Source organism: Oncorhynchus nerka, linkage group LG22 (genome assembly GCF_034236695.1).
Source record: "Oncorhynchus nerka isolate Pitt River linkage group LG22, Oner_Uvic_2.0, whole genome shotgun sequence".
Lineage (NCBI taxonomy): Eukaryota > Metazoa > Chordata > Actinopteri > Salmoniformes > Salmonidae > Oncorhynchus > Oncorhynchus nerka.
In genome coordinates, this window is record NC_088417.1 from 43,038,705 (window position 1) to 43,055,012 (window position 16,308).

Genomic DNA, 16,308 nt, shown 5'->3' on the forward strand with positions numbered 1-16,308 from the left:
TTTCACCAGACCTTGTGCTTGTCTCCACCCCCCTCCAGGTGTCACCCATCTTTCCCATTGTCCCCCTGGTACTTATTCATGTGTTCTCTGTTTGTCTGTGCCAGTTCGTTTTGCTTGTCAAGTCAACCAGCGTTTTGTCTCAGCTCCTGCTTTTTCCCAGTCTCTCTTTTTCTCGCCCTCCTGGTTTTGACCCTTGCCTGTACTGACTCTGAGCCCGCCTGCCATCCCGTACCGTTGCCCCACTACTCTGGATTATGGACCCCTGTCTGACCTGACCTGTCGTTTTCCTGCCCCTGTTGCTGTGCTAAACATTGTTACAACAACACAGTCTGCATTTGGGTCTTACCTGAAACGTGATAGAAACACGTGTCTAAGATGTTTTGCTCGTGGATGAACTGGTATTTAAAATAACTAAATTGAGAAGATATTATTATGTTGTGTTTTGATGATTAAATCAATGTACTGAGTTAACCTATATTGTGGATCAATGGTTGTGTGGTAAAAGATGTCTACAAATGAAATAAATGGACAATGAAAGGGTTTGAATTAAGACAGGCTGCATTACAAGTGCTACCCATTTTGAGTTTTGTACTAAGAGTTTTGAAAATTCACACCATAATTGTGAAAATAGTACCAAAATTATAAAAATAAAAAGTTGTATGTGCCAGAGCTGCACATGTTATTCTGAAAAGGTTTTGTGCAGTAGCAGAGGCCTTCAGTGCTCTGTCTAAAAGTATCATTTAATAATACAAATAATTATTTAAAAGGACATTTGGAGGACATGGAACTACAAGCAATCAGACTTTTAGTAATAAATACTTACGGACACATTGACCATTGACCCGCTGGTGTGATGCGTAAATCTTAAATCCAGACTGCTACAGTAGTTAGACCTTTGTCCATATTTCAGCATCCAGTATAAAATACCCACATGCACCTGGATGTAAAGGCTACCGTTGCATAAGTACAGACTATCAAACGGCATTGTCCAGGCTTATGACTGATGCTCCAACCCGCCATTACATTATTGTCTCAGGTGTTGCCCGGATTGCCCCATGCTCTACCTTTCCATTCCCACTCTGTCCATTGGCATGCACTGGCTCCCTGGCCAGGGGGGAGGCCAGGTTGACTCTGATAGTTCTGCTGGTGCTCTGGCGGACAGCCCCAGGAAGGGCCCTCATCTGGCTGGTGAAGGGGCTCCCAGGCAGAGACAGGCAGGGGGACAGGGAGCCATGGCCCCACCCAGACTCCAAGCGAGAGCCGGATCCTTTGCTCACACAGCGAGGGCTGGGGTTGACAGAGGACAGGGTCTGCTGACTCCCATTCAGGTAGGAGTTGTTGGTGGAGCCCAGGTGAGAGGAACGGTAGTTGTAGTAGGCCCTCCAGCCCTTCTGCTTTTTCTTCTGATGGCAGCGGCACTTGAGGATGCGGATGAAGGCCTGTTTGAACTCTCGGCTGTAGCAGGGGTAGATGATGGGATTCAGGCAGCTGTTGAAGTAGCCCAGCCAGAAGATCACCTTAAAGAACGTCTCCGGGGGACGCAGGTTGGCGTTGAATGACCCTGGGACATTACATGGAGAAAACGTGTCATAAATGGACAGAGATGTCCAAAAACAATGTCATTATATATTATATCTTATATCTGTTATATATTTTAACTTAACTTGACATTTTAAATATAAGATGTGGTATGCACTGTGGTGGTAGATATACTGTATCTGAGAAAACTATGTAAACGCTGAACCATCTCTTCAATGCATTATGTTTGGTTATCAATAGATGGCAGCATTCATCAAAAGAACCTCACAGACAGTCAATGTACCAGCAGCTACTTTATCACGGGCATCCTCCTCTCGCTCGAGACCAAGGATCTGGAAAGACGGGAAAGTTGAAATATAGGCTTGGTGGGGTTTCAATCGCTCAACTTTCCCCTTCCCAGACTTTTCAGATCAACGATCAGTGACCGAGCTGATGAGAACTTTTAAAGAGTACAAGCGGGGCTTCACTCAACTGGTTTTGTTGAAGCATCAAACACTATTATCAATTGTACAACTGGCAAAAGTATTTATTTTTAATCATACATTCATTCAACTATAGAGGGCATAATCTATAGTGTATGAACTCCCGTGCCTCAGGTGTATAGTGACACGGGAGTATCATACACTATAGAGATATAGAGATTGGTGGTTCTCCAATTATTACAATGTTTGCACAGTGATTCCAAGTATTACCATTTTGGTGCTGATTTTACTGTCTTGACTGTTTCCTGTTTTGGAATGTTTTAGAGAAAGATAGCATGACTCACTGACAGCACACGTCATTAGTGTACAGTACTATACTCTCCTTAAAGGCCCAATTCAGCTGGTTTTAGATCAATATCAAATAATTTATGGGTCACAATTAAGTACCCTATTGTAAAAGATTTGAATTAAAATGGGCAAAAATAGCTTTTTAGCAAAAAACTATTTATCTTGCAAGAATTTCGCTAGGACTGTTTGGGAATAGTCTGAGGGGGGGGGGGGGGAACTGAAAACTCTTTGTTATTGGTCTATTAATCAATTACCGCATGGAAGACAAAAATTCCCACCCATGCAAACCTGCTGATTAGAAGGTCCTGTGTAGATTGTGTTTTCAACCAGCAATTATCAGGAAATAACACTGATCATATGTTTTCACACTTTTTCAGTGTTAGTTTCATCAGCTGTTGTACAATATGATACAAAACACAGGAAAACTGCACTTTGAATGCACTGGGCCTTTAATCACTGAGGTCAACCCTACCAACCTTGCATGTGCTTCCACTGATTCTGAATAAGCTACTAAGCTTCCAATACTATTGAAGAAAAGTAGTAAAAAAAGTTATAGGCAGGATTTACAAGCAGCCTAATTAAGTATAGAAATCATTACAGTAAGCTATAACACTACTGTGCCGACACTACTGTGCACTTTTTCAAGTTTCATCTTTGCTGTCTCCAGCTCATAAACAAAGGTCACAGACATCCGCCATCATTCCAAATTCTTCCCCATTTTACAGGCACACTAATCCCAGAGGCTTTCACTGCTGGGAGTCCACTCTTTAACAAACCCTCGCACTCATCCCCCGATGCACATCACATCCCCTTTTTTGGCCTTTTTGGACTCAGCATTGTGTAATCATCCACTTTGGTATGTCCTGCCACATAAGCCTTGGCTGTCACGTTATTGGATGAAAACCTGAAGAGAAATATGTTGCATTCTATCCTATTTCTCTCTTTCGGCTTTGGGATGGAGAGATGATTAACCAGAGTTATTACAGTGTTTCCTCAGAATAGAGCCATGGCTCATAGAACCATCTAATTCAAGGACACATTTGTCATTTCCCAGCCTGTCCCTAGGAGAGACTGTGTTTACACTTTAATCATGTGCTACTGGCTGGCTTTATTGTCCAGGGTAAAGTGCCTTCATAGCCGGAGCTTCCACAACGCTATTCCACTAACTGTAACGTCCTCATCCCCCAACCTCCGTAGTCACCAGAAGCCAGGAACCCACTTTACTCTGATAGTGCTTACATGCAAAGATTTAGGATGCTTCTTCGCGCCGTGCAACTGTGGAATCCAGGCTAACAAATCACAGTGCACTCTGTCCAACTTCTCTCTCAATTCCACTTGCACAGTCCATCTCCTAGGGCTTTATTTACACATACCAATTGACCATTTCATCTACTCGCCAAGTCTTTCACACATCCGGACAACATTGACTGCCCGTCTTATCTACAAAATGTCTGAGTCCGGCTTGACGGTTGCTGAATTCTGACAAACTAATAAGCCAAACACAGAAAGGTAGTCAATGTTGCTCTATAGAGAAGAGGTAGTAAACAACAAAGCAAAGACTGATGCAATACATTTGACTATGAATGGGGACAGTCAAATGTACAGTAGGCTTCCAGTATGCAGAGCCCTGTGAGGCTGCTGGCTTTCAACACATCTCCTGGCTATGTCCTGAGTGCTGCTAAAAAAACAGCATGCTAGAGGGAGGGGGAGGAGAACTCAGGATAATGCAGCAAACTCCTCAATCTATCATGGTTTCACAATCAATCGCCATACATAGAAATAATCTCAAATGGAATCTCTCAGTCCATGCCCTCTTCTACAAATGTGGAGGTCCTTAGAGGAACTGTATGCCCGGGCATTGATTGAGTAACATGGAATGAGAAAACAACAGTCAAGTCGGCACATTAATTTCTCAGAGGTCCAGACAGACTGGGAATATTTTTACTTTTATCACTGATGCTGTCAAATTACTATTTGTACTACGCATTTTAGCTACATAACTGGTATTTCCATTTTAGGACAGAAACATTGACTACAGATTCAGCCAAAAGGAGCAGTTAATTTTTATAGGAAGGATTTATCCATTTTCTGGTTTGGGCATGTTTGCTAACACATACCTGATTATGATAGTGTGGTCAAGGAATCAAATCAAATTCAATCAAATAGTATTTGTCACATGCGCCGAATACAACACCTTACAGTGAAATGCTTACATACAAGCCCTTAACCAACAATGCAGTTTTAAGAAAAAAAAAACATAAAAATAAATAAATAAATAATAATAACAATAATTTAGAGCAGCAATAAACAATAAACAGCCATAGCGGCAGGTAGCCTAGGGCCAGTAACCGAAAGGTTGCTAGATTGAATCCCAGAGCTGACAAGGTAAACATTTGTTGTTCTGCCCATTAACAAGACAGTTAACCCACTGTTCCTAGGTTGTCATTGTAAATAAGAAGTTCTTAGCTGACTTGCCTAGTTAAGTAAAGGTTAAATAAAAAATGTACAGGGGTACCGGTACAGAGTCACTGGTTACTCGAGGTAATTGAGGTAATATGTAGGCAGAAATATATAAGTGACTTATACATAGATAATTAGAGAGAGCAGCAGCAGCGTAAAAGAGTGAATAGGTGGTGCAGTGGGGCAATGTAAAGAGTCTAGGTCGCCATTTGTTTAGATGTTCAGTAGTCTGATGGCTTGGGGGTAAAAGCTGTTTAGAAACCTCTTGGTGTAATGTTCGTCATTTTCCTCTGATGAGGAGTAAGATAGATCGGACCAATTTGCAGCGTGGTAAGTGTCCATAATTTAATAAGAAAAACTGAACATGACAAAATACAAAACAACAACGTGAAACAAACAAAACAGTCCTGTGTGGCTCAAACACAAACACGGAAAATAATCACCCACAACTCAAGGGTGAAAACAGGCTGCCTACGTATGGTTCTCAATCAGGGACAACGATTGACAGCTGCCTCTGACTGAGAACCATACCAGGCCAAACACAGAAATACCAAATCATAGAAAAAAGAACATAGACTGCCCACCCAACTCACGCCCTGACCAACCTAAAACAAAGACATAACAAAAGAACTAAGATCAGAACGTGACACTTGGACCTAGACTTGGTGCTCCGGTACCGCTTTCCGTGTGGTAGCAGAGAGAACAGTCTATGACTAGGGTGGCTGGAGTCGTTGACAATTTTTAGGGCCTTCATCTGACACTGCCTGGTATAGAGGGTCCTGGATGGCAGGAAGCTTGGCCCCAGTGATGTACTGGGCCATACGCACTACCCTCTGTGGTGCCTTGCAGGCGGAGGCCAAGCAGTTGCCATACCAGGCAGTGATGCAACCATGCTCTCGATGGTGCAGCTGTAGAACCTTTTGAGGATTTGAAGACCCATGCCAAATCTTTTCTGTCTCCTGAGGAGGAATAGGATTTGTCATGCCCTCTTATCGACTGTCTTGGTGTGCTTGGACCATGTTAGTTTGTTGGTTATTTGGACACCAAGGAACTTGAAGCTCTCAGCCTGCTCCACTATAGCTCTGTCGATGAGAATGGGGGTGGGCTCGGTCTTCCTTTTCCTGTAGTCCACAATCATCTCCGTAGTCTTGATGTCATTGAGGGAGAGGTTGTTGTCCTGGCACCACACGGCCAGGTCTCTGACCTCCTCCCTATATGCTGTCTCATCATTGTTGGTAATCAGGCCTACCACTGTTGTGTCATCGGCAAACTTAATGATGGTTTTGGAGTCGTGCCTTGCCGTGCAGTCATGAATGAACAGGGAGTACAGGAGGTGACTGAGCACGCACCCCTGAGGGGCCCCAGTGTTGAGGATCAGCATGGCAGATGTGTTGTTACCTACCCTTACCACCTGGGGGCGGCCCGTCAGGAAGTCCAGGATCAAGTTGCATCCAGGATCCAGTTGCAGAGGGAGGTGTGTAGTCCCAGGGTCCTTAGCTTAGTGATGAGCTTTGAGGAAACTATGGTGTTGAACGCTGAGCTGTAGTCAATGAACAGCATTCTCACAAAGGTGTTCCTTTTGTCCAGGTGTGAAGGGGCAGGGTGGAGTGCAATAGAGATTGCATCATCTGTGGATCTGTTGGGGCAGTATGCAAATTGGAGTGGGTCTAGGTTTTCTGGGATAATGGTGTTGATGTGAGCCATGACCAGCCTTTCAAAGCACTTCATGGCTACAGATGTGAGTGCTATGGGTTGGTAGACATTTTGGCAGGTTACCTTAGTGTTCTTGGCCACAGGGACTATGGTGGTCTGCTTGAAACATGTTGGTATTACAGACTCAGACAGGGAGTGGTTGAAATTGTCAGAGAAGACACTTGCCAGGTGGTCAGCACATGCTCGGAGTACACATCCTGGTAATCCGTCTGGCCATGTGGCCTTGTGAATGTTGACCTGTTTAAAACTTCTTGTAAATAGGGGGCAGTATTTTCATTTTTGGAAAAATAAGTAAACAGGCTATTTTGTCAGGACAAGATGCTAGAATATGCATATAATTGACAGCGTAGGATAGAAAACACTCTAAAGTTTCCAAAACTGTAAAAATATTGTCTGTGAGTATAACAGAACTGATATTGCAGGCGAAAGCCTGAGAAAAATCCAATCCGGAAGTGACTCATGTTTTGAAAGCTCTGCGTTCCGATGCGTCCCTATTGAGCAGCGAATGGGCGAACAACCAGATTCCTTTTTCTACGTATTCCCCAAGGTGTCTACAGCATTTTGAAGTAGTTTCACGCATTTATGTTGACGAATGAGCGTAAGTGACTATATTGCATAAGTGGTCACCTGATGACTCTCAGAGTGATTATTGCGTAAAATACAGAGGTAGCCATTTTTCCTCTCGGTCCTACTGAAAAGCCAACTGTCCCAGTTGATATATTATCGAATAGATATTTGAAAAACACCTTGAGGATTGATTATAAACAACGTTTGCCATGTTTCTGTCGATATTATGGAGCTAATTTGGAATATTTTTCGGCGTTTTCGTGACCACAATTTTCGGTCGATTTCTCAGCCAAACGTGAAGAACAAACGGAGCTATTTCGCCTCCATAAATAATATTTTTGGAAAAAAGGAACATTTGCTATCTAACTGGGAGTCTTGTGAGTGAAAACATCCGAAGCTCATCAAAGGTAAACGATTTAATTTGATTGCTTTTCTGATTTTCGTGACCAAGTTGCCTACTGCTAGCTGGACATAATGCTATGCTAGGCTATCAATACACTTACACAAATGCTTGTCTTGCTTTGGCTGTAAAGCATATTTTCAAAATCTGAGATGATAGCGTGATTAACAAAAGGCTAAGCTGTGTTTCAATATATTTCACTTGTGATTTCATGAATAGGAATATTTTCTAGTAATATTTATGTCCGTTGCGTTATGCTAATTAGTGTTAGATGATGACAACGATCCCGGAAATGGGATGGGTAGTTACAACAGGTCTTGCTCACATCGGCTGTGGAGAGCGTGATCACACAGTCGTCCAGAACAGCTGATGCTCTCATGCATGTTTCAGTGTTATTATCCTCGAAGCGAGCACATAAGTAATTTAGCTAATCTGGTAGGCTTGTGTCACTGGGCAGCTCTCGGCTGTGCTTCACTTTGTAGTCTGTAATAGTTTGCAAGCCCTGCCACATCCGATGAGCGTCGGAGCCGGTGTAGTACGATTTGATTTACCTGTTTGATGGTTCATTGGAGGGCATAGCGGGATTTCTTATAAGCTTCAGGGTTAGAGTCCCGCTCCTTGAAAACGACAGCTCTACCCTTTAGCTCAGTGCGGATGTTGCCTGTAATCCATAGCTTCTGGGTGGGGTATGTACATACAGTCACTGAGGGGGCGACGTCATCGATGCATTTATTGATGAAGCCAGTGACTGATGTGGTGTACTCCTCAATGCCATCAGAAGAACCATATTCCAGTCTGTGCTAGCAAAACAGTCCTGTAGCTTAGCATCTGCTTCATCTGACCACTGTTTTATTGACCGAGTCACTGGTGCTTCCTGCTTTAATTTTTGCTTGTAGCAGGAATCAGGAGGATATAATTATGGTCAGATATGTCAAATGGAGGGCGAGGGGGAGCTTTGTACGCGTCTTTGTGTGTGGAGTAAAGGTGGTCTAGAGTTTTTTCCCCCTCTGGATGCACATTTAACATGCTGGTAGAAATTTGGTAAAATGGATTTAAGTTTCCCTACATTAAAGTCCCCGGCCACTAAGAGTACCACCTCTGGATAAGCGTTTCCTGTTTGCTTTTGGCGGTATACAGTTCATTGAGTGAAATCTTAGTGCCAGCATCGGTCTGTGGTGGTATGCAGACAGCTACGAAAAATACAGATAAAAACTCTAGCTGGACAGGTAGATAGTGTGGTCTACAGCTTATCATGAGATACTCTACCTCAGGCAAGCAAAACCTAGAGACTTCCTTAGATATCATGCTCCAGCTGTTATTTACAAATAGACATAGTCTGCCTCCCCTTGTCTTACCAGAGGCTGCTGTCTATCCTGCTGATACAATGTATAACCCGCCAGCTGTATGCTATTCATGTCGTTGTTAACTACGACTAGGTGAAACACAAGATATTACAGTTTTTAATGTCCCGTTGGTAGGATATAAGTGCTTTTAGTTCGTCCAAGTTATTATCCAGCAATTGTACGCTGGCCAAAAGTACTGATGGCAAGGGCACATTATCCAATCGTCGGCGGATCCTCACAAGGCACCCCGATATCCTTCCGCATGATCTTTTCCGTCTCTTTCTTCTGCGAATGACGGGATGAGGGCCTTGTTCGGGTGTCTGGAGTAAATCCCTCTCGTCCGACTCATTAAAGAGAAATTATTCGTCCAGTTCAAGGCAAGTAATTGCTGTTCTGATTTCTAGAAGCTCTTTCCAGACATAAGGGACAGTAGCAGCAACATTATGTACAAAATAAGTTACCAACAGTGTGAAAAAATCTAACCAAATAGCATGGTTGGTAAACAGCCCATAAAACGCCAGCCATCTTCTCCGGCGCCATATAGTGCCGGAGAAAGACCCTTAGATCTACCTGGGAACTTAATGCCCTTGGACAGCTCCGTAAACACATTAATGGACAAAAGCATGGAATAAAATATCTTGTCAAAAGCCATTTTTAAAGAGGGCTTAAGATGCATGATGGTAAGTGGGACCTACTGTATGAGTGCCTTGGCATTCCCACTGCAATCCTGCCCCCTGCCCTCTAAAAGCATCAGGAACCTATCACCATCATATCACACTCAAGGTCCAGCTCACTGGAGAATTTGGGTTGATAAGTTAACTAATCTGAAACATTATGGGAAACATCTATTAAATATGGTGGGAATGCAATATCATGCATATGCATTTAACTGTAACCGTGGTAAAATAGTAAATATTGGTTACGTAACTTGGAAAGCAACAATCATTGGAGGGTCAGTATCTTTAGCAGGTAATATTTTGGTTCATCTAGTGAGTTCTGAGATGAAAAAAGCATAACCCCTCAACAGCTATACTGTTTGAAAAAATGCTGTTTCCTGTTTGTCCCATAAAATCTATCTTTCTATTCTTCACCAGCTCTGCCTGAGGACAAGCCATAAAATACAGGCACAATAGGTCACAGAGCACTATAGTTTGTGGTTACTACATCATGTTGGGTGACAAAAACAAAACATGCCTTTGGCGGGTCAAGGCAGAGAGTTTGAAAATTTGAAAATGTATTCTGGCATTGAAAAGTGGAACTATTGTCACACACAGTCTGCAAAAGCTCACAAAGATACTTTAAAATCCTGGCAGTTGCAATAGCAACAAGTCTGTCAAATATGAACACCAAGAATTCTTCACCCAGCTATTTTTATCCAATGTGTCTAAGGGAGTGCTTTTAAGGACTACCATTAATTTCCAATGAAAACACCATCTATATTCCAATTATTACTGTTTAAATCCAGGGCTTTATTGCATAACTGAGATAATAACCACTCCCAATATCCATACCTTAAGTAAATAATAACAGGTGATGTAACAGATTATATAGTTTTAATATAATTTAGATAAAATCACTGATATACTGGTAGAGATAGCAAAGACAGGGCTATTCAGGTCTTATTGTTGCTTCCTGGACTCATAACAAATATATCAGACATCATATTCCAAAAACCATAGAAGGAGGAAATTACAACCAATGTCAGGAAAGCTACAATCCTTCAAAGCAATAACATTTGTATTATCTTTAACAGAAGTCCCTGAGTGTCTGGATGAGGGTCCAACGACACCGACGTCTGCAGCAGTCACTCTATGCACACTCTACATACTCACTCACTCACACTCACTTACACTGACACTCCAAAACTCACACTTAATTTGCTCATACATAACACGCACACACATTCATATTGACTCACACACACACACACACACACACACACACACACACACACACACACACACACACACCCACACACACACACACACACACACACACACACACACACTCACATACAACCATCACATACGCTGCTGCTACTCAGTTTATCATATATCCTGATGCCTATAGTCACCTTAGCCCTATACATATCTAACTCTACCACTCCAGTATCCCTGCACATTGTAAATATGGTATTGGCACTGACTCTGGAACTGACCCTATATATATATATAGCTTACTTACTTTCTTATGTTCTTATTTCTATTTCTTGTGTGTTTTTGTTCTACTTATGATATTGATTACTGCAATGAGCAAGCAAGAAAGACATTTCACTGTACTTGTGCAATTGACAATAAAAACATGATTTGTGAAGTTGACTAACTAGGCTACTACCCAAAGTACTGTCGGATTGTTCACCATCAAGTACTCTGTGTGATCTGTACTAGATGTCATCCCTCTACTCTACACAATGCTTCCACGTCCATGGTGTGGCCAGGCTAGGTCACCGCTCTGCTCAGTGCGTATATTATTGTCTCCATCTCTGTCATCCACACAGCCAGTCTACATCACACCCTGAGAAGGCCTCAGGAACCAATAGGGAGCCACAATTTGACATTGCAACTGGGTAATTTGAGCAAAGCCAAAATAACCTGATTATCACCACAAAGCTGTACATTTCTCTTATCTCACGGAAGGTCATGACTGACTGATATCACCCTTCATTCAGGATTTATTTCTGTGATAGACACACTGGTTTAGTAAAAGCACAGAATAATTAGTATACCAGTAATCAATCATTGAAAATATAGTATATCCTGTATTTATATACTCTCCCTGTGGTATAGGCCTACTGAGTTTTTGCTTTGCAAAATTGAAATGAAAAATGTCCAGTTAACTGTGTGAAGTCCAGATGGAGAGAATGAAGACTTTGGGCCTGCGATTTGGAAATGAGACTTTCAAAGAGCATGAGCATGCTACGGTATACATTTCTAAATGGACATGGCGTTTCAGGGTTGGCATAAATCAGTAAATATAGACAAATATAGAGGGCAGGGGATGGAAAGGACTCATGTATAAAAGTCTGTTTCATCTCTCTGAACTTTTCCATGTCAACAACAGATGTAGGAGGAATCCACTTTGATGTGTAATGTGTTGCTCACTTGATTTAAGAGGTGCTGGGAACATGGGAAACTCAAGATAGAGGCTTGCCGGCGCTAAAACACACACAAGAAGAGGCCAACCACCCACATTAGCACCCACAATAAATGATTTACTAGTACACCAGATTCGTGCACCATTGCACCCTTATGCTACAACCAAGCTACCCCTAACTAGCTACCTCCATTTTCTGGTGCCACAGGCTGGGAAGTATGGTCTTTTTCTATCTTTACATTTTTGGCAAGTTAACCTTTCGATAATAAAAGGAAGTTGTATTTTACTGTCATACCCCACTTTCACGTTTTGGCATGGGTGTAGACCTACTGCGTCTGATTAACCCCTTTTCTGCCTAAACAAATTATTTTATTTTTGACATGACTACCATCAGACTTATGAAAACTCTATATTATTGGTATACTGTATTTGGAAAAAATTGTATCTGTGTGTGTGTCAGAGAGAGGGACTGTGTGTGTGTGTAAAAAAATGCCTGTGTGCTTGTGTGAGAATGATAAGCAGAGAATATCCTGTACAGATATATGCTGTCCTCTTATGTCACACACACAGCGCCATGCACAGACCTTTCAGGGGACAGGTGCTAAAAATAAAAAAAAGGCACCCTGCTTGATTTTTTGTTTTACTTTCATAAATCATAACTCGAAATTCATAACATACCAAAATGCCTGTAAAGATTTTATTTTTATTTTCTCATCATCACAAATTGTAAGTAACCTAGTTACTTGGTTGACATCGGTAAAAGGGAGTCGGCTATCAGTTGATCTTTGATGTTGATCTGCCAGCTAGTTTAATTTATTTGACTGATTGTGATTTCGCCTACCTCTGTCTTTTTGTCGCTCTCTGCTGCGCATATCAGTCAACCAGACCGAATTATGTAGGCTAAATATGGTGTTATCAAGTATTAATCAAATATAACGCCGTTGTGGCAGTACCGCTGATATTTATACTAGGTAGCTAGCTGCACACACTCCGACAGTGACCGCATCTCTCAATGTTTGGATACCGGGCGTGCGCAATCCCCGTACAGGGCAGACTGGGACAAAGGCCCGGGCCGGGTTTCCTGAATCCCGATAGTGATGGAATTTAGGTTTATGAGTGTTTTAACGATGCATCCTAAAAATAAGATGTCACGCCCTTTTCCCAAAACACCACGCAGTGCACTTGTTACAATCTGAAACTGAACGGCCTTTACAGGAGCTGTCCCGTGCTGAAAATGACTCCAGTATATAGACCAAAAGCTCGCTGTAGCTTTTACATGTTTTATGGCTATTCGAAGTAATCTTTTGTATATATTTCTTTTACACAGTACAGTTTTCCAATTGTGAGAAAACATGTTTTGTAGCCTATTATGTATTTAAGTGTTTGTTTTATATGTTTGCCATGTGTTATGCATTCTAAGTGTTCTCCTGCTATTTTGTATGCAATGTTGGTTTATGTAAATTCTGAATTTCTTCACTTTGTGTAAACTGTAAAAGTCGCTCATTCCCTCGTTTGCTATAGAAACTATCAATGTGACCTAAAAATAGGATATGACAATGGTTTTCGCAAATTTTGCTCAACAAATAATTGTAGCCTAAGGGCAGGCAGGAATTGAGCTTAAAGTAGGCTTAGGGTACAGCTATTCTACAATGAAATAAATAACCAATTAAAATAATTAAACATGAAGTAGCAAGTTAAGCAACGTTGACATATACCTAATATGTTGACCTTTAGGTTATTGGTTAGGCTACAGTGAAATGCGTAAGCTAGTAGCCTATAGGCTTAATAGATAAGAACATTGTAGCGGCTCGGATGTAGGTCTATCGATTGCACATGGGCCTACATGGAAGTGATGTCAATATTTAGCTTATATTTAGCATTCAGTTGGCTTGTTTTAAATATGAAAAAATGTGGCATTGATTCGCTTGTTTATAACATTGCGAACTTTTTAGGCTATTAATATTCAACTATGAAGTTTTCGGCCGTCACATAGAGACAAATAAACATCTTCATTCTATGTTTAGCTGACATTGTCTGTGTGTAAAGTGACGCGGAAGGACAAACGATCAACATGCGCAACCAACAGACTGGGTGGGGGGTGGGGGGTGACGAACTTGATGACTTGCGGGAAGTGGGATCCGAACAACAATGACAAAAAAAATATACAAAAATATATATTTTTGGGGAAAATAATTACCACCACCCAAAAGGGCACCTTGGAGACCGGAAGGGCAAATGGTCATGTGCTCTGCCAGGGAGAGCCTTGTATGTGCTCGTGCCTGGTGACCACACTCATTTTCAAGGTTTCTTTGTTATAAACAGAATGAATGCATTCAGTGTCCTGTCTATCAGTTATGTGGTTAAATTTAACCTAATGCAACTAGGGGCCAATGATGACAACAGTTTGCTCAACAAAACCCCAAACCTACCGATGGGCAGCACGAGGAAGAATGGCAGCCAGCAGAGAATAAACATGCCCACCACGACACCGAGCGTTTTAGCAGCTTTCTTCTCTCGGGAGAACTTGAGCAGTTTGACTGTTAGCGTGCTCCGTGTCTGGCCCTTGCCTGCGCCGCAGTATTCCTGTAGTTGTGCGTTTTTGCAGTGGATCCTGAGCGTGAGCTCATTCGAGTCCATGTGTTCTTTCATGACCCCCGCCTCTAAGTTCTTAGTGGTCCGTTTGGCAACTACATAAACCTGACAGTACATGCAAAGGATGACAGCCAGAGGTATGTAAAATGAACCCAATGACGAGAACAGTGCGTAAAAGGGCTCTTCGGTGATGGGGCAAATGGTGTCGTCATTTGAGGGTGGTTGTTTCCACCCGAGCAGAGGTCCAATGGAAATGACAGTAGCGAGAACCCAAACACCGAGCATGGCCAAAAGGGCTCTTTTCTCCGTTACTATACAGGGGTACTGCAGTGGGTAGCGCACTCCTATATAACGGTCTATGGATATTACGCACAGGCTCATAATGGAAGCAGTGCAACATAGCACGTCCACTGCCGCCCAGATGTCACAGAATATCCTCCCGAATACCCAGTAGTCAAGAATCTCCACTGTTGCAGACACGGGCAGCACCGTTGTACCCAGCAACAGGTCCGCAATGGCGAGGTTGATAATGAAATAGTTTGTTGGGATGCGCAGGTGTCTGTTGCATACAACGGAAAGTATTACGAGTATGTTGCCCACGATTGCGAACAGAATGAACGCGCCCAGAACTATACCAACGGACACGGCTCGGGTAAGGTCCAGCGGATTCGTGTCTGTGTTATTGTCTGTGCCATTTGCTGTGGTAAAGTTGGAATTATTTGCAGATAATGGTCCCTGTGTCTCCGAGTACAGCTCCGAGGAACGGTTACTCCAGAAGTTGACTTCATCAGCAGTATCAAAATTCATGTTGACGACCCTGTTCCTCCATACCAGGTATGTGTAAATCCATGGATCAACACAAACTTCGTTTATTTTGTTACATCACCTGTGTACTTCATTTTCAATGGTAATCAAACTAAAACAATTACGAAGAATGAGCGCAAAACTCAGAGAAAAAGCGCAATTGCCTTTTATGGTGTGATTCCATAATTCCATGATGTCCGGAAAAATTAAGTCTCATAACACATGATTATATAACTTTAACCAGCTACTACAGTCGTCGTGACTGTCGCCTCTCACGCCCCACTGCAGCGCTCCCACCGTGGTGATACAAACTGCTGAAACACAGCGACACCACTGAGGGACCCCTCCCGCATCCATGCGCACAAGATACAACCTTTCCTCCCCTTTCTGGATTGACCTAAACATTTTGACACCCATAAGCAATATACTGCATGTAAATACCAGCGCGCTAACAGTAACTTGTTGAATTGATATAGAAAGGACAACAAATCAAAGCACTAACCTGTACTGCTCATTACACATATAGTCATTATCTTAAGTAAACTGCAATCTACACAAACTCATGGGCAATTTATTGTGAAAAAATAATTTAGGCGACTCTTTCAATATCTTTAAGGGGACCATTACGCACAGTCTACTGATGAAAGTTAGACGTTTACAATGTGTGTTTTATTATTAGCACAATGAGTAAACATTCTTAGGTAGTAAGCTTTTGGAAATTAATTGCGTAAGGGAAGGGTCAGACAGTCGCGTGGATCCCCTACCAGCCACTCTGGAGCCCAGCATTAAAGGATGGCAGTGTGGACAAATATTCCAGCAAATCATCCTCAATTGCATAAGGTAACTCAACCCACTACCAAATGCTATTGAAAGCAAAGAGACATGTTGAAAATGTGTACTGTACCAGTCAAAAGATTGGACTCATCTACTCATTCAAGGGTTTTTCTATATTTTTGACTATTTTCTACATTGTAGAATAATAGTGAAGACATCAAACCTATGAAATAACACATATGGAATCATGTAG

The 16,308-nt window shown here is 42.2% G+C and overlaps 1 protein-coding gene across 1 annotated transcript; it reads right to left on the reverse strand.

Annotated features, from left to right (window-relative positions):
- Positions 1 to 772: 772 nt before the first annotated feature.
- On the reverse strand, positions 773 to 15,572 carry LOC115105214 (alpha-1A adrenergic receptor-like). The gene is made up of 2 exons (XM_029626969.2): positions 14,315 to 15,572; positions 773 to 1,561 (listed from the first exon to the last, which is right to left on the reverse strand). The coding sequence occupies exons 1-2, from the start codon at positions 15,282 to 15,284 to the stop codon at positions 1,020 to 1,022; spliced, it is 1,512 nt and encodes a 503-aa protein (XP_029482829.1). The 5' UTR covers positions 15,285 to 15,572; the 3' UTR covers positions 773 to 1,019.
- Between the last annotated feature and the right edge of the window lie 736 nt (positions 15,573 to 16,308).